The sequence below is a fragment of the Curcuma longa genome, chromosome 3 (assembly GCF_044706935.1).
Source record: "Curcuma longa cultivar G26 ecotype Majalengka, Jawa Barat chromosome 3, ITB_CL_G26_1.1, whole genome shotgun sequence".
NCBI classification, from domain to species: domain Eukaryota; kingdom Viridiplantae; phylum Streptophyta; class Magnoliopsida; order Zingiberales; family Zingiberaceae; genus Curcuma; species Curcuma longa.
Window position 1 is genome coordinate 4,421,358 of NC_133863.1, and position 19,855 is coordinate 4,441,212.

At 41.4% G+C, this 19,855-nt stretch overlaps 4 protein-coding genes across 5 annotated transcripts; 2 read left to right on the plus strand and 2 right to left on the minus strand.

The window, feature by feature from the left end:
- The first annotated feature begins 152 nt into the window (after nt 1-152).
- LOC141823084 (uncharacterized) lies at nt 153-4,082 on the plus strand. Its single transcript, XM_074710354.1, has 8 exons — nt 153-230; nt 356-559; nt 642-764; nt 946-983; nt 1,073-1,196; nt 1,447-3,339; nt 3,589-3,671; nt 3,845-4,082. The coding sequence occupies exons 1-8, from the start codon at nt 153-155 to the stop codon at nt 4,080-4,082; spliced, it is 2,781 nt and encodes a 926-aa protein (XP_074566455.1).
- Nucleotides 4,083-5,371: 1,289 nt separating this feature from the next.
- Nucleotides 5,372-10,052, minus strand: LOC141823285 (uncharacterized). Of its 2 annotated transcripts, none has more exons than XM_074710550.1 (10): nt 9,971-10,052; nt 8,546-9,532; nt 7,503-7,587; nt 7,293-7,388; nt 7,038-7,190; nt 6,856-6,963; nt 6,161-6,280; nt 5,956-6,081; nt 5,765-5,848; nt 5,372-5,683 (listed from the first exon to the last, which is right to left on the minus strand). In XM_074710550.1, exons 2-10 carry the CDS (start codon nt 9,517-9,519, stop codon nt 5,558-5,560), a joined length of 1,872 nt encoding a protein of 623 aa, XP_074566651.1. In that variant the 5' UTR covers nt 9,520-9,532; nt 9,971-10,052; the 3' UTR covers nt 5,372-5,557. The 2 variants fall into 2 exon arrangements, with proteins under 2 accessions (XP_074566651.1, XP_074566650.1); XM_074710549.1 differs by having other exon boundaries at nt 8,546-9,545; nt 9,971-10,046.
- On the plus strand, nt 10,024-13,107 carry LOC141823085 (proline dehydrogenase 2, mitochondrial-like). The gene is made up of 6 exons (XM_074710355.1): nt 10,024-10,644; nt 10,810-11,173; nt 12,225-12,285; nt 12,318-12,535; nt 12,607-12,847; nt 12,943-13,107. The coding sequence occupies exons 1-6, from the start codon at nt 10,024-10,026 to the stop codon at nt 12,989-12,991; spliced, it is 1,554 nt and encodes a 517-aa protein (XP_074566456.1). The 3' UTR covers nt 12,992-13,107.
- Nucleotides 13,108-14,177: 1,070 nt separating this feature from the next.
- On the minus strand, nt 14,178-15,605 carry LOC141823286 (putative indole-3-pyruvate monooxygenase YUCCA5). Its single transcript, XM_074710551.1, has 3 exons — nt 14,937-15,605; nt 14,475-14,846; nt 14,178-14,408 (listed from the first exon to the last, which is right to left on the minus strand). Exons 1-3 carry the CDS (start codon nt 15,603-15,605, stop codon nt 14,178-14,180), a joined length of 1,272 nt encoding a protein of 423 aa, XP_074566652.1.
- Nucleotides 15,606-19,855: the final 4,250 nt, after the last annotated feature.

The following is a 19,855-nucleotide window of genomic DNA, read 5'->3' on the forward strand; positions in this document are numbered from 1 at the left end:
ACAGTTTACTGCATGTTTCAAAGATATCCAAGCAATCCCCAGGATTCCTATTTCCCCCTTCCACTCTTTGCTCGATGAGTTGAGTGTTTCACCACCGTCACTTGCATTGCCAAGCAGATATCAGTGAGAACTAAAAGGGAGATATATCGAAGATGTTCAAAACTGCACGATGGAGGAACGAGAAGAACAAGATGAAGGTTGTTTTCAAATTGCAATTCCAAGCGACGAAGGTTGGCCTCTGCTTAGAACAATGGGTTGTTTACCTGGAATTATATTTATTATGCATTTCACGTTGTTTGAAGGGAAAAAAAGAAATCTATGTGAGCAGTCTTCTTTTCCACTATTGGTCTTTTAGGTACCACTGTTGGGATCAGAGACAGTGATGGTGAGCTTGGTTCCGCTGGACACAGGAAAACCAACGGCGAGGACAGAAAAGGTTGCAGTGGTTAATGGAACCTGCAACTGGTCGAACCCAATTTATGAAACAGTGAAATTAGTGCGCGATACAAAGAGCGGAAAGATGAACGAGAAGTTGTACCAGTTTCTAGTTTCTAAGACTGTGAGAAAGATCGTCACTTTCAGATTCCATTTATCAATTGTATCTGTAGTGCTCCTCCCAGTTGTGAGTATTGATCGCTAAGTTCTTGCAGGGATCAAATGAGCTCGGTGTTCTGGGAGAAGGCACGGTGAATCTAACAGATTATGGTGAAGCGTTCAAAGCCTCTTCTCTGTCTCTCCATCTCAAAGCTGGAGCGATCTTGCATGTGAGCATTTCTTCTAACCCATAAACACTAAATTTCTGAAAAAACTTTTACTGCAACATAATTTGCATCTAGAACAATCATCACAACTTTCGACCAAGAAAAGACAAGGTAGAAGATCATACACTTCATGTGACAAAAAGTGACTAGTGCATCACTGATGAACTTTTGAATTAATTGACAGGTGACTATACAAAGAATGCAAGGTGAATTTGCAGACAGGTACAGTCATGTTTAAATTCATGCTTTTTAGGGAAATTTTCTTAAGAATTAATCTGTATTCTCTCTTTGCTGCTTCAACAAAGATTCAGAGATGCAGATATAAAACAAGATGGAATGCTTGGACAAGGGCAAACACTACAAGGCCAGTTGGGAAAATACGATTGTGAAAAGGGGCTGAAAGCTCTTGTAAAGAACGACATGAACATGCTGAAAGTAAGGGATTATTTTCACAGAATAGTTTTTTAGATGTTTCTAAAGTATACTGAAATCGCATGTGTTCCATACATGCACTAAAATGTAAGTGAATGCACACTTTGTCTCTATGAACATGCATTTAAAACTATGAACATGGAATAAATTTCAAATGGTAATTATCTCCAAGAGAATATTAAATTATGAAATCAAGTTATCTACATTACCAAGGATGATGATCTGCGAGCATTACATGATTTCTTTTTGCCAGGATGGATCGCATATCAGCAGAGAGCCCAGAGTAAACTTTACAGCAAACAGAAACCTGACAAATTGTTCAGATTCTAACGAACACCATAAATCTAGTAGACCTGATGTTACATCAGAAGCCAGCTCTGATGGCAGATCAGAAATATATACAGCAGGAGAGGACATCATCAAGAACACTGGCAGCAATCGGCATGATACCGCCAGTTTCTCATCGCCTACTACAGATGTTAGCATTCAGAAAAGATCAGTGACCAGCTCTGAATGGTCTGGAGGTGAGGGAAGCACAGATGGTTCGGCAAAGTCTGAATCAAGAGAATGCCTTCCTTTCTCTCATATCAAACTCGAGAAGCTGAGTGAAGTTGTTTCCCTAACAAGAAAGGTGGAAGTATCTGAGAAAGAGTTGGAGAAGCTGAAGAAGCAAATCATCAAGGATACCAAGCAAGGAGAAGAGCTTTTGAGAGAAATAAGTAGTCTGCGAAAGGAAAGAGATGCTTTGCGCAGAGAATGCGAAGTGCTTTCACAGGAGAGAATAAGTTTTAATGACCATGTTTCAGCTGAATCACACCTTGCTAGGAAAGGTCCTTCGTCTGTGCTAGAAGAGATCAAACAAGAGTTAGATCATGAGAGAAATCTGAACTCGAGTCTTCGCTTGCAGCTACATAAAACACAGGAAGCCAATTCTGAGTTACTGCTTGCTGTTAGAGACCTTGATGAGCTCTTGGAGGAAAAAAGAAGGGAGATGTGCCCAAAATGCACAGGATTTCAGAACTCAGATGCTAAACAAAATGACATAGAAAATGGTACGTTAGAAAAGAAGATCATTGATCACAACAATGAAGTGGTGTTGTACAGCGACGATCGCGAAGAGTTATTGTTGCAAATGGAACAGCTAGCTTTGGACTATGAGATTTTGAAACAGGAGAACCATGACATGTCCTTGAAGCTGGATCAGATGCAACTGCGAGAACAACTCGGCATTCAGTACGAGTGTTCAGCACATATTGCACTTATCGATGATCTTGAGTGTCAAGTTGAATGGCTAGAGAAACAGCTGCAATCACAGGCTGATTCATTTAAAACAGATATTGACACCGTTATACAAGCTAAAGTTGAACAAGAGAAAAAGGTCATTCAAGCAGGGGAAGAACTGAAGGAAACCAAGTGGAAGAATGTTAACACGGCTGATTGGCTTCATGAGGAACTTAGGAGGCTTTCTTCACAAGCCTCATCGACATTTTATGTGAGCGAGAAAGTGGTCAAGAGAGTGCTAGATGAAGCTAATGAGTTGCATTCTCAAAACATTTACCTGCAAAATCTTCTTCAGGAAACCAAGCATAACCTGATATCAGTGCATGGCCAATATCAGATGAATCTTCAGCATTTATTAAGGGTTCTAGCTTACAAATTCAAAGAAACAGATAAGCTGCTTTTGAATCTCAAAGGCAAGAATGAAGAGCTTGAAAGCTGTAGGAATTCTGAAGAAGGGCTAAAGGCCACATTGGAGAAAATGGAAATACTAAAATCTGAGATTGAGAAGCTCAAAATGGAGAAACATTTAGTCTACGAAGAAAGAGAGAACTTGGTAAACAGGGTGGAAAGTTTGGAGGCAAAGAACAAAGCAAATGAGCTGTTGCTTCAAGATAGATATTCAGAAAGTGAACTTCTCAAGGAAGAGATAGTGCTACTGAAGCAAGTATTAGAAAAATCAGAGGACGAGAGGAATGAACTCAAGAATTTGACAGACAAAAAGGAGAATATTGTTATTATACTGACTTCTGAGGTAGAGGCCCTTAGACTAAAGTATGATCACTTGAAACAAATGGTATCTGAAGGTGAATTAGAAAAACAAAAGTCGAGGAGTCTGGTTTCTGAACTTGGGGAGACAAACAAAACTGTAAGTATCACTTCGATGACCTGTTGACAACTTCATGGTTCTACCAAACGCAAGAAAGAAAGAAAAAATCCAATAAAAGTCAAATAAATTTTGTTTCAATGAATTAAAATGAATTGAGAAACCATTGTTCATGAAACTGCATATGCATAAACGCTAGCTTGACTCAGTAAATGAGTAGGTAAACACATAGACATTACATATGTTTGTTTTTACTGACAAAGCTAATAGTTGAGTGTTAACCTACTTCAGGAAGAAGATGATCATTTTGAGAGCTACAAATGTGAATTTGAAAGTGATGCCAACTCTCTGCAACAATCTCACGAATTAGCAAGGTGACTATCCCTTAATTTTCCTTTTTACTAGTATTTTCCTCATTGATTCAGACAAAAACTTTAATTTTATAAAAGAGAGTAGAATAGGGGCAAAATCACCAGAGAGCAGATGAGAAATAAAACAGCATACAAAAGTGTTCCATGTTCTTATCCGGATTTTGATCTATTTACAGGAATTGTCGAACAAATTTAAGAGAACAAGATTTGGTTTCCTATACTTGTGATCAGCATATAAAAGACATGCTAAATGAAATATCAGTCCTAAAAAAGCAGAATAAATCAACCGAAGACGAGTTGAAAGAAATGCAAGAAAGATATTCGGAGATTAGCTGGAAGTTTGCAGATGTAGAAGGTGAAAGGCAACAACTACTTATCACAATCCGCAGTCTCAAAAATGCTTTGAAGATTTAGTTGCATCTGAAATGGTGTTCATTTAGTCACCTACAAATATGTCTATTGCAAAGATATGAAATCGCAAATCCACGGCTCGCAAAGCCGTGTAGATTTGTTCGGTCATAAATAGTAGATCCATGTACACGGTGTATGTGCATCTATACAGCAATTTTTTATTTTTTATTTTTGTGCAGCAATTGGAATATTGTTTACGAGGTTGAAGACTGAAATTGTATGTTCTTAACCAAAAGTTTGCGAGAACACAGGCTTTGCTCTACTCTCAGAATTCTTCTATCCTTTGCTTTACTCTACAAGGAGATCACCTATTTTGTGTTAGTTTTTATTTTATCTTAATAGGCCATTGGACTGGAAAAAATATATATTGATTACTTGACACTCGTACTAATCATCTAGTATATGATTTTTTTTATCCAATATATCATTTTTGGGCCATTAAAACTAATTGAGATTTTGAAACATTACGGTGTGATTTTCTTTTCTGCAAAATTTGTTTTCAGCTTAAAAAACACGTTGGGCTCAAAAATACTAATTTCTATCTAAAACGATTATTTTTATTCCAAAATTACATTAATGGTGCAAAATATGTCAGTTTGGATAGAAAAATACATCATCAATTTATTGTTTTGGTGCAGACTATGAAAGAAAAATACATCATCAATTTATAGTAGTATCGTGACGCAGAGTGTTCACGCGTTAATAGAGCCAAATAAATTTAAAAAATGCATTAAGACACCAAAGCACTCTTTATTTAACAATAAAGAAAGAACTATTTATTTATTATTTATATTATTTTATAAATAAATAATTGAATCAAACTCGATGCACACAGTCCTATTCCATGTGTGAGTTGGAAAATCTATTTAATATCTTACCTTAGTTTTCTTGGAAAGGTTAAAGCAGAATGGAATTGTTTAATTGTCTAGCAGACAAACGAATAAAAAATGCTCCCCACATTTATCAATATAAAAAAAATTGTACAACGATTTACTATTAAATCTCATCCAGTAAATAAATATTATTCAGATATAATTATTCTACGCATTAGGTTTATAATTATCTTACTACACCGGATTAATGCTCAGAGATGCTGCGAATTGCCGGAAGGGAATGTGTATAGTCAAAACAATAGTTTGTGAACTACCAAAAAACAAAGACTTGCCTACCAATATTTGAGAAAAAAAAAAGAAGTAGAAAAACTTTTCTATTGAGATTATATCCCAAGTGAATCTGTTGTTCCATCTACTCTAAAGTTCCAATCATTGCACAAGAATCCATTTTCAAACAAGTCCTAAATAAGAGAGATAAACATTACACGACAGTTTCATAACAACATAAAACTTAGAGACGACAGGAACATAACAGATCAAAGCATTCATGATTCATTGCTTCCAAAGTCGAGAATGAGGTCATAGGGGGTAAATTGAGTTAAGACACAGTAGCAAACAGTGATGGGGAGAACGCACAAATTACATTCACTTCAGAAGAGTTTTCACAATGGACTTCACGTTGAGCTTCTTCAAGTCTGTGTAAGACTGACCACAGCCAACAAACATCACTGGAGCTCCCGAAACATAAACCATGGAAAGAGCTGCTCCAACCTGCAGGTAAAAAATTCATTTTATAAAAGCGAGGAAACATAGGTGATAAATATCTTACATAAGCTTTGACAGTTAACTGACTTTATCATCGATAGTATCAAACTTGGTGAGCAGGATACCATCAATCAGCCTGGCATTAGGAACTGTGGAGAGGTCAGCTAATTTCTGCAACATATGAGGAACAGAGTATTAAAAGATGGAACACGCATGTTTCCTTCATATTGCTATGCTAACCGCTCATAATGGTCAGAAAATTTAAGTGAATAATACACCTGGTCAAATTTTGTTAATTGATCCACGGCATCATTTCCAACCAGAGCCTCTCCGACAAAAAGAACTAAGTCTGGGCTGTTGAGATTGATGAGTTTTGAGAGTGCTCTCATCAGCGGCTCATTATCCTGATATGTCAGAGAGTAAGAACAGACATCTCTCCAAAAGTTTTGATAACTGAAAAGCATTTAAGTAGTCAAGCCTAACCTGCATGCGACCAGCTGTATCAACAAGCACCACATCTGAACTGTTCCGTTTAGCTTCCTGGATGGCTTCCTTTGCTACGACTGCAGGATCTTTTTCATAGCCTTTCTCAAATATAGGTATCTGCAATTAATTTTGGTTTGGTTGAGTAAACATTATTCAGTTCTGCTTTATCATCGCTAAAGTTGGAGGCTTTCTCGAGTCAAACCAAAGCCAAAGTCGAGTTATATTCATCAAAGATTCCAGAAGCAATTTTAGTTTGAGCATTTGACCAATGGCTTAGATTAGTTTTAGTTTCACCATTTGACCAACGAAACTATACATTTACATATTTTCAACCCCAATTTTCCGTTGAAAAAATACAACTTAAAACCAAACACCCCCAGAAATCAGTGCATCTATTAAATATAACTTACAGTTCAACAGACAATCAGTACAACAAAGGTCAAAAAGCGAAATGAGATTGATGGAAACAGGACAGAAGACACTATGATCACAAGTATTTTTGAAATGACTGAATAATATTTGCCACAATATATAATCTAGTTCTACCAACTAACAATTATTAACTATAAAATAAGTGAACTTGGAATATGACAGAAAAAAGATTTGGCAACAATATATATGAGAAACCAGCATAAATCTGGAGCAAACAATCATAAGAACATTACGCAAACAATCATAAGAACATTGCACACCTGTAGTCTGCGTGCATGTGTGCGAAGCTGTTCAACAGCACCTGACCTAAATGTATCACAGGCCGCTAGCATAACAGTAATGTTATGTTGCAAAAGCCAGTATGCAACCTGTAAAAAAAAATATCCTCAAAAAAGAATCCTGATGCCAGTTAAATAAAGCAAACTAGGATAAAAACACTTACTTTAGATAGATTAGTAGATTTTCCAACTCCATTGACACCAACAAAAACCACAACATAAGGTCTTCCTTGCTCCTTAGCCACATGGACATCTCGCAATATATCAATGGATCGTCTTGGTGTTAGAATGCGAAGAAGAGCATCTTCCATAGCTGCCTATAATTTCATCAAGTGGTGTTTTGTAAGGTTGCAAAAGATGCCTCTGCAGTGAAATGAAACCTCCAGCAGAGAATATTGACAAACAACAAAGTTATGTACCTGGACTGTGGTAGAAACTCTTGTAAAGGAGCCCAGCTTTTTTCCTTCAAGACTAGCTGCTACTGATTCACATAGCTTTTCAGCAATTTCCTCGGCCTAAGGGTGGCATATGAAAGGCAACAGTAAGCCGTTAGTGAACTGTAAACCAGTCGATGAAATTAGGTAACACGATCTAAATGGAAAATCAAGCATATAAGGCACGACACATACCACATTTTTAGTCATCAACCGATCTTTGAGGGCTTTCAATGCTGGTTGCAAATCAGATTTTTGTAGAACAGCATTGCCAGAAATGCTGAAAATTAAATAAACAAATAAATAAGATTGTAGTTGAGATCCTTAGGTTTCAAAGAAACCAGTACACCAAACTATTATGGACGTCTAAAAATTTTCTTTTGTCACCCAACGTCTGCAAATCATGATTAACTGAGTTACTATTTTGAAGATTCTTGGAAGGAATCACTAACACTATGATCTTTCACTTTTAACCATACACTACATTTAAGACATATTATCCAATTAATATGTATGGTACAATTATACACCATAAATACACCAAATGATGATGCACAGCTGCTGAAATAACAAAATGAAATAAGAGAAAACTAAATTGTTCGTGTATGAAAAAATTGCTAATCTTTAATCAACAATTTGACATAGTAGAATCTTAACTATAAGCTAACACAAACATCTAGGGTCTCATTTAATTTAGAAAACCTGTAACAAGAAGTTATTCTCAGTGAAGATTTGAAAAGGTCTCAAAAGGATTATGAAATTTGTTTACATATATGGCTCAGAAATTAAAGGCTTTCATCTGAGAACAGTTAATTTATTGGCTTCACTGGAAAAGATATGGGAAGGCTTTCATCTCTGTAACAAGAAATCCAGATGAAAATCATTCATCATCTCAAACAGTTTGGTACGGAAAGATAAAATGCTGATAGAAGAACTGACAAAATTATAAAGAATTCAGGGCAGACATTTGATTATGCCCCAAGGAATCACATAAAAATACTAGTGGTAGATTTTGGACAAGTCCAAGGTCTCAAAGTCAATTAATGTTAAAACCCTAAATACTTTTAAATGTTTATTCAAGGAAAGAGGTGAAGCCTATCAGATAGATGATTACAGAGCAAGGCAAAGTGCTCTAGTTCAAGATAAATAAATCTTCAACTTAAAAGAAAATGACCATTAAGTAAACCCAAAAAATCACCCAGCCAAAATCCGTCCAAATTGCGATCAAAGCATTTTACCTTTGGATCATAGATGAAAACCAGCCCTTTTTCTTAGTGCCAGTTTTCTCATTCTCCACTTCCTCATCATCCTCATCCTCACCACTGCTTACAAGTTCCTCCTTATCCATCATGCTCTCTCCCTGATCTGCTGCTGCAGCTTCAATAGGTATATCCCCTCTCTCATTCGTGGGATCTGTGAAATCCAGCTTTGACTCGGAAGGTGAATCATCCCAAACCCTATTTTTTTTCACAATCTTCTTTGGCTCAGCCTTTGCAGCCTTACCGCCAGCACTAGTGTCTGTTTTCTTTCCACCTTTGGCTCTCAATTTTTGTAACTTATTTACATCAAAGGCCCCAGCTTCAGGGGCTCCATTCTCTTTTCCCTTTGCAAAAAGGTTTGGGGCTTGAGACTTCTCCTTATTTCCATTCCCTTGCCCTTTCAAACTACCATTAGCTAAAGAACGTCCCTCTCCTGAATCGCCATCAGAGTCGTCCTTCCCAGAGCCACCACTGTTGTTATTCCGTTGTTTACCAGATCCTCTAGCAGCACCATTAGGGGTTTGCTTCTTCACGGGAGCCATGGTAGAGGCCCGACCAGCCTGTTTGGACTTGCGCATCTCCTCAGCACGGGCCTCTGCTTCCTTCTGAAGCTGGCGGAAGGTCTCATTGAAATCATCATAAGTTATGCGCTTGGGGTCGTATATCTGAGAAAACTCGCGACGGACGGCGGCGAGAAGATCATCGACGTAAAGTAGGTGGAGGATGCGCTGGTAGACGGCGACGAAAACGAGACCAAGGTCGTTATCGAAGGCCCACTTGAGCGTATAGGCTGCGCCGCCGGCAGGAACATCGTAGTGGAAGGCAGCGTCGGCGGATCGCTCCTCAAGGAGGCACGAACGGATGAGGGCGTCGATGGGGGAGCCCTTAAGCGCCTTGCCGAGCTCCCATAGGATCAACCCACCTCGCGTAAATATCAGCAGCTCTTCCAACATCTTCAAATCCGATCTAAACAATTCCCCTAAAGTAAGACAAAAAGGGAAAAAACAACAAAATCAAACGAAAACCAAAGAGAAACATGACAATTTGATCGATAGGGAGACTACGATGGATTCAGAACCAAAATTTTCGTGGATCAAGCGACACAAAGATGAAACGACGACAGATTTGAAACCTAAACGTCCGTAATAATGATAAGAATAAGAATAATAAAACCAATGGAAAAAAAAGTGAACAAAAACTCAACCAAATTCAGCAGGAGCAAGTAAAATCAAATGATCAAAGCCTGGGAAGAAAAAAAAAAGAAGCTGAAGATCGATTTGAATCCTTAATTTGCATGAATTTAACAATCCCCAAAACAGACAGCTATCCAGCAGAAATTAAAAAAAACGAATAAAGACCAAAAACATCATGGATTCAGCGAGAGAAGGGAGATGGATTTGAAACCTTAATCTGCGTGCGGATTTCGAAACCTGACGAAAGCTCTAGGGGAAAATGAGATGAATGGGAAAGAGGGGAAGACGGTTTCAACTCTTAACGTTAGGTCGGGGCGTCTTTATCAACACCTCACGCGCTATTGTTTCGAATGGACGCCGTCCAAGGATCTAGGTCCAGTCCGAGCACAGGCCCAGTGGGCCCAATCGCCGCTATATACTATCTCCCGCTCCCGCTCCGCCCGACGCCTCTCCTCCTCCGCCACCTCCTCCCTCGCCGCCGAAGTCCTGCCGGCCCCGGTCAACCTCGCCGACACCAGCCGACTCTTCGCCTCCGTCCCCACCTCCGCCCTCCTCCGCTCGTTTGCCACCCTCTCCGCCTTGGCCGCCGCCCCGCTCGTCGACCTCGGGACCTGGGCGCTCCGGGCGTCGACGGCAGCCCCGGAGGGACACCTGCTCCGCGTCGCCATCGCCGCGGCCGCTCGCGCGACGGTACACCGCCACTTCTGCGCCGGCGAGGGGGTCGAGGAGGCGGCTCGCACGATGCGGGAGATGTGGCAGGACGCGGGGCTGCGATCGATCCTGGACTACGGGATGGAGGACGCGGACGACGGCGCCGCCTGCGACCGCAACCTCTCCGGGTTCCTCCTCGCCGTCGAGATGGCGTCATCGCTTCCGTTTGCCTCCGTATGCTTTTAGTAAATTCATTTCTAAAAAAACTATTCGCGAATTCGTTTCTGCATACCATGGAATTCTCTAGCAATCGAGTTCTTTAGCTGAGGAAAATCATTTCTATTATCAAAAACAGAGCATAACTTGAATTCTAACGATTTTTTTACTTTCTCATATCAGGCAAGTGTATGTGTAAAGATCACAGCCATTTGCCCCATCTCATTGCTGGAAAGAATCAGTGATCAATTGAGATGGGAGCAAAAGGATCCATCATTTCGACTTCCATGGAAGGGTCATTCATTCCCGATCCTCTGCCATTCCAGCCCTCTCTATCTCACACCTCGTGAGCCAGAACCCCTCACAGAGGTCGAAGAGCACGACCTCCAATTCGCTCTCCGGAGATTATCAACCATTTGCACAAGGTGTGTGCAAGCCAATATCCCTCTCCTAATTGACGCAGAGTACTCATCGGTCCAACCTGCAATCGATTACTTTACATACTTGGCGATGCAAGAATTCAACCACAGCGAGCAACCCATAGTGTATAGCACAATCACCGGACCTCCTCGTAGAGGACTATGAACAGTGGCCGAGGGCTGAGATGATGAGAGCTTTACGATCGTCGGAGACTTCGCCGGAGCAGGTGATGAACAGCAGCGACTTCACGGACAGCCTGTGACCACATAGATCGTCAGTAGGCAGGCCGGGGGTGCCCGGCGCGACCACTCCGACGATCAAGTCAGGGACCAAGGAAGAAGAAAATGAACAGTAGAAAGAGAATAGTTGAGAGTATGAGGGTTGCGAGAGAGAGAGAGTCCTTACCTGCGGAACGGAGTGGTCTTTTTAAGGAGAGATAAGCGTGCATACCTGTCACGTCATCATTTAAGGAATGTCTCATCATGATTAATGAGGTGGCAGGAACAATCGAGTTCTTTGTCCCATCGCCGGTAAAACAGTATCTTGTCATCATCTGAGTGTGCAGCGGGGTAAGCCGCAGGGGATGGCCTTGATTGATGGGGGCGTGGGCCTGTCAGAGATCATGATGAGGTGGGTCAGGGCACTGTAGATGGTTTGATAGGTCCCGCGTACTAGTGTCTAAGTGCTTCTCATGTTCGACTCAACCAAGCTGTCTGCCGAATGGAAAGGATTCGACGAGGCTTCTGCCGAATGGAAGAGTTCGGTACGCGATTAGCCGAATGGAGGCCATCAGTCTGTAGTTAGCCGAATGGAAGATGCGGCGCGGTACTTGCCGAGTGAAGGTGTTCGATGTATAGTTAGCTGAAATGGGAGGATTCGGTATGCGTTTGGATGAATGGAGTGAGTCGGCGTGCCTTTAGTCGAATGGAGGTACTTTACCGGTGCAGGCTTGTACTACCCGAGGGAATTTGCCGAATGAAATGATTCGGCGAGGCTCCTGCCGAATAGAAAGATTCGGCGAGGCTCCTGCCGAATAGAAAGATTCGGCGAGGTTCCTGCCGAATGGAAGGATTTGGCGAGGCTCCTGCGGAATGGAAGGATTTGGCGAGGCTTTTGCCGAATGGAAAGATTCGGTGAGGCTCCTGCCGAATGGAAGGATTCGGCGAGACTTTTGCCGAATGGAAGGATCCAGACGTACTTGAAGGAGGCTCTTGCCAAGGAGAGGATGGTGAACGTTACGCTTGAGCGAAGCTGCAGACGGTGGGGAAGAGAGGATCATGTTCTCTCTTGGGCGTCGAAGCTAAGCTCGTAAGAGGTGCCTATTTGACCAGAGAGACCCAGGTGGCATCCTCCATGGGCGCCCCGTCTCCCATACATGGGAGCGTTCAGGAAACGCACGAGTGCTTTGATAGTTGCGCTTCCTTCATGATGGAAAGAGTCGGCAGAAAACCTGGTGCAGTTGTTCTTGCCACCCACAACGTTCGATCTGGTAAATATACAAGTCGATTATCTTCTTGACTGTTGAATTTGTAGTGATTTAGCTCGCCTCGACATGCGTAGGACAAGTGGCTGCGATGAAGGCAGAGGAGCTGAGAATTGGAAAAGACGATCAGAAGCTGCAATTCGCACAGCTGATGGGGATGGCAGATGGGCTTTCATTGGGACTCAAGAATGCCGGTTTCCAAGTGAGCAAGTACTTGCCCTTTGGGCCAGTGGAGCAGGTCATACCTTATCTCCTTAGGAGAGCAGACGAGAATAGAGGATTCCTTTCCACCTCCTCGGTAGACAGACAACTCATAAGGTAGAAGATGTTTGTTACTCTCTTGAATTGCATTTAGCTCTGTTTCTTAATAAGTGTTTACTTGTGTCATATCATATTGCTAATTTATTCTGCAGGAAGGAGCTGTTGAGAAGGGTTGTCGCAGCAATCACTGGAAGAACTTGAAATTCATACTTCACTCGGAAAGAACGAGAGGGATATTTCCCCATAACGATGAACCAGTATTTTATATATGTAAGTAATTGGTGCTCTTAGACGAAGTTAGCTCGTAAATTTGTACATATTTTAGTGCTAAAGAGAAGGGCAGATCTATTAAAGCAATTTAAATTGTATGAAGTATGATCATTTCTCATTTAAATCAAAGTTTGCCAGCATTTTGTCATTTGGAAATTCGTTCAAAACAGAGTGGGAGTCCATCCACCCCTATTTTGAAATCTCTAAACTATGTAAACAGAATGAACCCTTTTGATTTGCTTTTTGTTAATAAAATACTTCAAGAAGTGAAAATCACTGTTCTAAGTTGCAAAGATGTTGAAATTAGAGGAGAGGAGGATCACGCTGCGAATCCAATCCAATCGATTCAATCCCAATTGCATTAGTGGTTAAGCTACAACCTATTAGCCATGGTCTGATTGAAACTGAATAATGACAAGGGCTCTGTCTACGATACAAAAGCATGCGTGTTGGAGCTGACGATGATCACTAGCTAAAAGCCTAGTTGATATAGAGCTTGCCTTTCAGATGATCGAGAAATCTACTGAATTCTTCAAAAATAGAAGATTGCATCATTCTAGCGATCAAATGTGGCAGCAAATGTAGCACTGAAGTTGCTCGAGGCGACAGACAGAAACAGTGACAAGTTCAGAGTCTGGCCATCAACTGATCCCATACCCTGTTATGTCTGATAGAGAACTAACGTGGCACAACACTTCAGGATTCGTTTCCGCATGCAGTGTGTCATAGCACACAACAGAATGGAGGTGTTTAGTGCCGGAGATTGGCATTTCCATTAATGAAAAGGACCTAGCATTGCCTATATCTTTTAGAAAGTTTTTTCTGCCACCGATGTTCTAATACATGTAGGTCTTTAGTAATATGATACGTTCATCATCGGAAAAGCTTAAAAATGGTGCAGAAGTTGTGGAGAAAAACCACATCGTCTCCAATGTACAAGGAGCCCATTCGTGTCCTAAACTTCGGGCTCCACTCGAGAGAGGGTTTCATGCACTTCTGCTGTTCTATCTTACACGAGCTAGTCCACAACCCCAATTCATCCTCACTGACAAACAAGAACAAGAAAAGAAGACTTTTTTTTTTTTGTTGAAAAGGAAGGAAAGAAAATGATTTTATTTCAGAGCTGTGAGATGCATCTGCGATGGCAAGCGGCGGCAGGCCGCGACCGGCACGGTTTCACGTCCTCCTTCCATAACCTCGCGATGTCCGATGCAGCCTGCACCGCGTCCGAGGACGCTCCGGCGAGGCCTCTCCTTGTGAATCCCACCGCGTAGAGCCCGCTCTTCCCCTTCCACCTGTCTGGAAATGGAGTCTTTGGAAACCCATCCTTGGAGAAGAAATCGCATCCCTACAACCATCCATTAATCGCTATTTCATTTATGGGAAAAGAATTCGTGCGAGTCGTTTTCTGCACCTGAAGCCATTGGGGGACATTGCTGCGGTATCCCGTAGCCAAGATGATAGAATCGATGTCGAGCACCTGGCCGTTGACGAGCTCCACTCTTCCTGGCGAGAACCGCTTGATGCCGGGCACCACCTTGATGTCGCCGGACCTTATCTTGCCGAGGGCGCCTATGTCCAGAACAGGGGCCCGCCCCTCCCGGTTCTTTAGCTCCAAGGGACCCGTCGATGGCCGCCTCAGGCCATATTTCTCGATGTCGCCCAGCACCAGCCAAGCCAACAGCAGCAGGATCTTGTCCACCAGCCACACCGGCAGCCACTTCATCAGCAGCACAGCCAGCTCGAACGTCGATTTTCCCATCACCTCCCTCGGCAGTACATGAACCTTGAAAGAAACGGTCTTTCATCGGAGACATGCTATATCATAGTACAAAGGCGTCGTTTTTAATCATGAAGATCAAGATTATTTACTCACCGAATCACGAACAACCATGACTGGGAACGCATTGTGGTCGCAAAGGTCGAGGCCGAGCTCCATGCTGGAGTTACCACAGCCGACGACGAGCACGCGCTTCCCGCGGTAGGACTCGCCGGATTTGTAGTCGCAGGAGTGCGTCACTTCGCCGCCGAACTCCCCAAGGCCCTCGAGCTCGGGGACCACCTTCTCGGCGTTCTCGCCGGTGGCCACCACCAGCCATCGGCAAATGTACTCGACCTCGAGGTTCCGGTTGCCGGACTCAGCGCCGGCCCCGGTCGTCCTCACCCGCCACAGCCCGCTGATCTCGTCGAACCGGGCCGACTGAACGGCCTGGTTGAACCGGGGCCTGATCTCGAAGTGCCTGGCGTAGCCCTCCACGTATTCAACGAATTGCCTCTTAGAAGGGTACTCCGGGTAGTCCTCCGGGAACGGCATCCGCGGCAGCTGGCAGAATTTCTTCGGCAGATGGAGCTTCAGGCGGTCGTAGGTGCGCTTCTGCCACAGCGAGGCGATGCAGTCGGCGCGCTCGAGGACGACGTACGGCACACCGTGCTCCTTGAGGCACACCGCCATCGCCAACCCAGAAGGTCCAGCCCCGACGATCACCGGCCCGGTCACCAACACGCACCTACTCGAGAAGTCAATTCGTTCCATCCTACTCGCCATTAATTGCTAGTTAGCAGCACTCTGTTCTGGAACGGGAATGAAGCAACGAAACTTGTGGTGAAGTGGGGAAGGATGGGAGGAGTGGAGGTGCTTAAATAGGTGGTTGGTCATGGCGCCTGAGAGCTGCATGTGAGACGGCGCCTCTCAGATCATAAACTGCGGTCGCTTTGACTAGGGCAGTACAGCAGGGGGCGTGAATTTTCTTTTTCAATTTTTTTTTAAATATTATATTTTTCCATAAATAATTATGAAATTAATCATATAGAATTATTGAAGTGACGAATTTTACTTTTATAAAAGAGTATATAGAGTTTTTAAATTGATGTACATTTGTATATAACTAAGTATATCGTGTATGATTCAAATATATTAATATATTGCAATTTTATTTTTAATATAATAAAAATGTTTAAATTTATGATAAAAGACTGTGTAGATACATTACGTAAAATAAATGTATGCTCTTGCAAGCGGCCTGCACAGTTGGCCCGTTCCACGTGCATGCATGGAGCTTTGATTCCTTCAAAAAGCTCGACAATGAATGAGAGAACATTGATGCATGATTTTGTTGGGAATAGAAAGGAAAATTAATTAACTATGGTAAGACTAAATATTGGAAGAAATACATTGAACCACATGCCCTAATACATTTGAACCACAGCCTATTTGAGTGATCTTTGAATAAACCCTAAATAATCGCAAAAGATATGCAGTTATGTAGAGGAAAGATTGAATAAAAATGATCCATAATATTGTACGATCTAAAACCCTTCACTCACACATATGACGGAATTATATATATATATTTCTTAAGTTGATCGATTCATGGCATTGTATTGACTAATTAAGTTGCCGTTGCATGTGGCTTAGCATATGCATGAGATTTAAGTGCATGCATAGTTCTGTTAATTCGCACCATCTTAAATTATTCTTAATTACACGATTCCAACTACCAACGGTCTGGTTCCTCTTCTGTGATCGGTATGTAACTGTCTAATTAACTACATGTGGAGCAATCATTAATGTGTCTATTAGCTCGACTCGTTCTAATTTATTAAAGAAGAATCTGCCTTCGAGATCATGTGAGCGATCAGTTCCTCACATGTGGTGCATCTTGACTCAGACACATACAAACTTGGATGGACAAGCAAATATCTAGGGCAGAGTGAGTTCTAGATTATCCAGGGCTTGTAGTTCTTCAAGAAATGGGTTCATGTTCCTCTTCCATGTGTAATGTGATGGATATTAAAATAGTTTTGATCTTAAGTAAATGGTAGCCTTTAAGTATTCTTCTAACTATTTGGGGAATAATGATGTTAGATAATATTAGATAGATAGGGGTAGTTTTGTCATTCGTCATGATGCTTTTCTAGTATATATATTTTCCTATGCTTTGTATTTTGAGATTATTCGGTGATTACCTCTCTATCCAGGAAGGCACCCAGGAGAAAGAAAGAGAGGATAAAGCGAAAAAAAAGGATAAAATGACAGAAATCAACAGGAGAGAAGGGTTCTAGAAGGCATTTAATTATAATTTCCTTTTAATTGTTCTGTCTTAATCTCTCTTCGCCTTGCTTTGCTTTGCATTTTTCACCAGATTCTGGAATCGAGAACTAATTTGTCTAGGCATCTTGGGAAGCAAGAATTGAAACCTTCCTTCTTCATAATATGCAATCCTGATATTTTACAAGAGATTCGGGATCCCGTCGGTAAGCAACTAAAGGCTTGATTCTTCTTCCGTCAATTAAGTTCCTGGTTGTTATATCCCTCTATTCTGCATAGTCTGGTTGCCATATTCTGTTATTGTTGTTGCTTGTCAAATATGGCTGGCGAAAAGGATGATTTACTTCAATCAATTAGTGCACAACTGAATGGACAGAATTATTCTTATTGGAGTTACGTTATGAAAAAAATTTTAAAAGGCAAAAGAATGTGGGGCTATATTGATGGAACTTCTGTTAAGCCCCAAGATGCAAAAGAGTTGGAAAATTGAGAAGTAAACAACTCAAAGATCATTACTTGGATCAACAATTCTGTTTCACAATTAATAGGGATGCAACTTGCAAAATATGATAAGGCTAAGGATGTGTGGGATCATTTAAAAAGGTTGTATGTTCAATCTACTTTTGTAAAGCAGTATCAGTTGGAGAATGATATACGGGCTCTTAAACAAAATCACATGAGCATTCAGGAATTCTATTCAACCATGTCTAATTTGTGGGATCAACTAGCTCTTAATGAACTTGTAGATTTGCAGGCGCTCCAAACGTTTACTGACTATAGAGAGCAACAACGTTTGGTTCAGTTTTTAATGGCCCTACGAGATGATTTCGAAGGACTTCGTGGGACGATCTTACATCGTCATCCTCTTCCAAGTGTTGATGATATGGTCAATGAGTTATTGGCAGAAGAAATTCGACTTAAGTCCACCTCTGGTTATGATAAAGGAATTCTCCCTGTTCATCAATCAGTGTTTGCTGCTCCTTTTAACAAAAATAAGTCTCAAGGAAAGGTTGGTCATGATGAATGCAGTTATTGCAAGGAGAAAGGTCATTGGAAAGCACAATGTCCAAAATTATTGAAGTCACAGAAACATTTTAACCAGTTCAACCGAAAGAATTTTAAAGCTCGTCTTGTTGCTAAAGGATTCTCACAACAATATGGTATGGATTATGAAGAAACATTTGCTCCAGTTGCCAAGATGACTACCATTCGTACTCTTATTGCAGTTGCATCTGTTCGTCAGTGAGATATTTTTCAGATGGATGTCAAAAATGTGTTCTTAAATGGTGATCTTCATGAGGAAGTTTACATGGTACCTCCATCAGGTGTTTCTCATAATCCAGGGGAGGTGTGTAAGTTAAAGAGTCTCTTTATGGTCTCAAACAAGCTCCACGGGCTTGGTTTGAGAAATTTTCCAATGTGATTACATCTATTGGCTTCCATTCTAGTAATCACGACTCTGCCTTATTTCTAAAGATTACTTCTCATGGTCGTATCATACTCTCTTTATATGTTGATGACATGATTATCACAGGAGATGATGTTGATGGGATTGCAGAGTTAAAATTACGGTTAGCACAATAGTTTGAGATGAAAGATTTAGGTCCTCTCCGCTATTTCTTGGGGATTGAAGTTGCTTATTCTCCTAGAGGTTATCTTCTTTCTCAATCTAAGTATATTGCCAACATTCTTGAGCAAGCTCGTCTCTCTGATACTTGAGCAGTTGACACCCCTCTTGAGGTTAATGCAAAATATGTCCCCTCCGATGGTGTTCCTTTATCTGATCCCACTCTATATCGTACGTTGGTTGGCAACTTGGTGTATCTCACTATTACTAGACCTGATATTGCTTATGCTGTACATATTGTCAGTCAATTTGTTGTCTCTCCTACTACAGTGCATTGGGCAGCTGTTTTTCGCATTCTCCGATATCTTCGAGACACTCAATTTCAGGGTCTTCTCTTTCCCTCATCCTCTTCCTTGGAGCTGCATGCTTACTCTGATGCTGATTGGGCTGGTGACCCGACTGATCGTAAGTCTACCACAGGGTTTTGCATTTTCCTAGGAGACTCTCTTATCTCTTGGAAGAGCAAGAAGCAAGACATTGTCTCCCGTTCCTCTACAGAAGCTGAGTATCGTGCCATGACTTCTTCCACTGCAGAGATAGTTTGGTTACGTTGGCTACTTTCTGATATGGGTGTTTCTCTCTCTGGATCCACTCCTATGTACTGTGATAACAAGAGTGCCATTCAAATTGCCCATAACTCAGTTTTCCATGAGCGCACAAAGCATATTGAGATTGATTGTCATCTCACACGTCATCATCTTCAACATGGCACTATTACTTTGCCCTTTGTTTCCTCCTCTATGCAGATTGCAGATTTGTTCACAAAATCACATTCAGTTAAACGCTTTCGTTTTCTAACTAACAAACTCTCGATGCTTCCTCTTAATGCATCATGAGTTTGAGGGGGGATGTTAGATAATATTAGATAGATAGGGGTAGTTTTGTCATTCATCATGTTGCTTTTCTAGTATATATATTTCCCTATGCTATGTATTATGAGATTATTCAGTGATTACCTCTCTAATAAAACCCTAGCCACTTCTTTGTCTCTTTCTCTATGATTTTCTCTGTTAATAAATGATATTAAAAATACATCTCTATATCAACCATAATGTTTCTCTAATTAAGGAAACTCTGCAGATCTTTGCATGCAACTCTCGTCGCAGAAAACCGTTCTTTG

Excerpts from the sequence above, each read along its gene's own strand:
- LOC141823084 (XM_074710354.1), top strand. The coding sequence starts at position 153 with ATGTTCAAAACTGCACGATGGAGGAACGAGAAGAACAAGATGAAGGTT. Across the intron at positions 560-641 it reads AGTTTCTAGTTTCTAAGACT|TTCTTGCAGGGATCAAATGA; the intron begins GTGAGAAAGATC and ends TTGATCGCTAAG. Across the intron at positions 1,197-1,446 it reads ACGACATGAACATGCTGAAA|GATGGATCGCATATCAGCAG; the intron begins GTAAGGGATTAT and ends TCTTTTTGCCAG.
- LOC141823285 (XM_074710550.1), bottom strand. The coding sequence starts at position 9,519 with ATGTTGGAAGAGCTGCTGATATTTACGCGAGGTGGGTTGATCCTATGG. Across the intron at positions 6,964-7,037 it reads AATCTACTAATCTATCTAAA|GTTGCATACTGGCTTTTGCA; the intron begins GTAAGTGTTTTT and ends TTTTTTTTACAG. Across the intron at positions 6,281-6,855 it reads CACATGCACGCAGACTACAG|ATACCTATATTTGAGAAAGG; the intron begins GTGTGCAATGTT and ends AATTAATTGCAG.
- LOC141823085 (XM_074710355.1), top strand. The coding sequence starts at position 10,024 with ATGAATGGGAAAGAGGGGAAGACGGTTTCAACTCTTAACGTTAGGTCG. Across the intron at positions 10,645-10,809 it reads CATCGCTTCCGTTTGCCTCC|GCAAGTGTATGTGTAAAGAT; the intron begins GTATGCTTTTAG and ends TTCTCATATCAG. Across the intron at positions 12,286-12,317 it reads GAGAGGATGGTGAACGTTAC|AGGATCATGTTCTCTCTTGG; the intron begins GCTTGAGCGAAG and ends GGTGGGGAAGAG.
- LOC141823286 (XM_074710551.1), bottom strand. The coding sequence starts at position 15,605 with ATGGCGAGTAGGATGGAACGAATTGACTTCTCGAGTAGGTGCGTGTTG. Across the intron at positions 14,847-14,936 it reads TCATGGTTGTTCGTGATTCG|GTTCATGTACTGCCGAGGGA; the intron begins GTGAGTAAATAA and ends GTTTCTTTCAAG. Across the intron at positions 14,409-14,474 it reads ATGTCCCCCAATGGCTTCAG|GGATGCGATTTCTTCTCCAA; the intron begins GTGCAGAAAACG and ends GGATGGTTGTAG.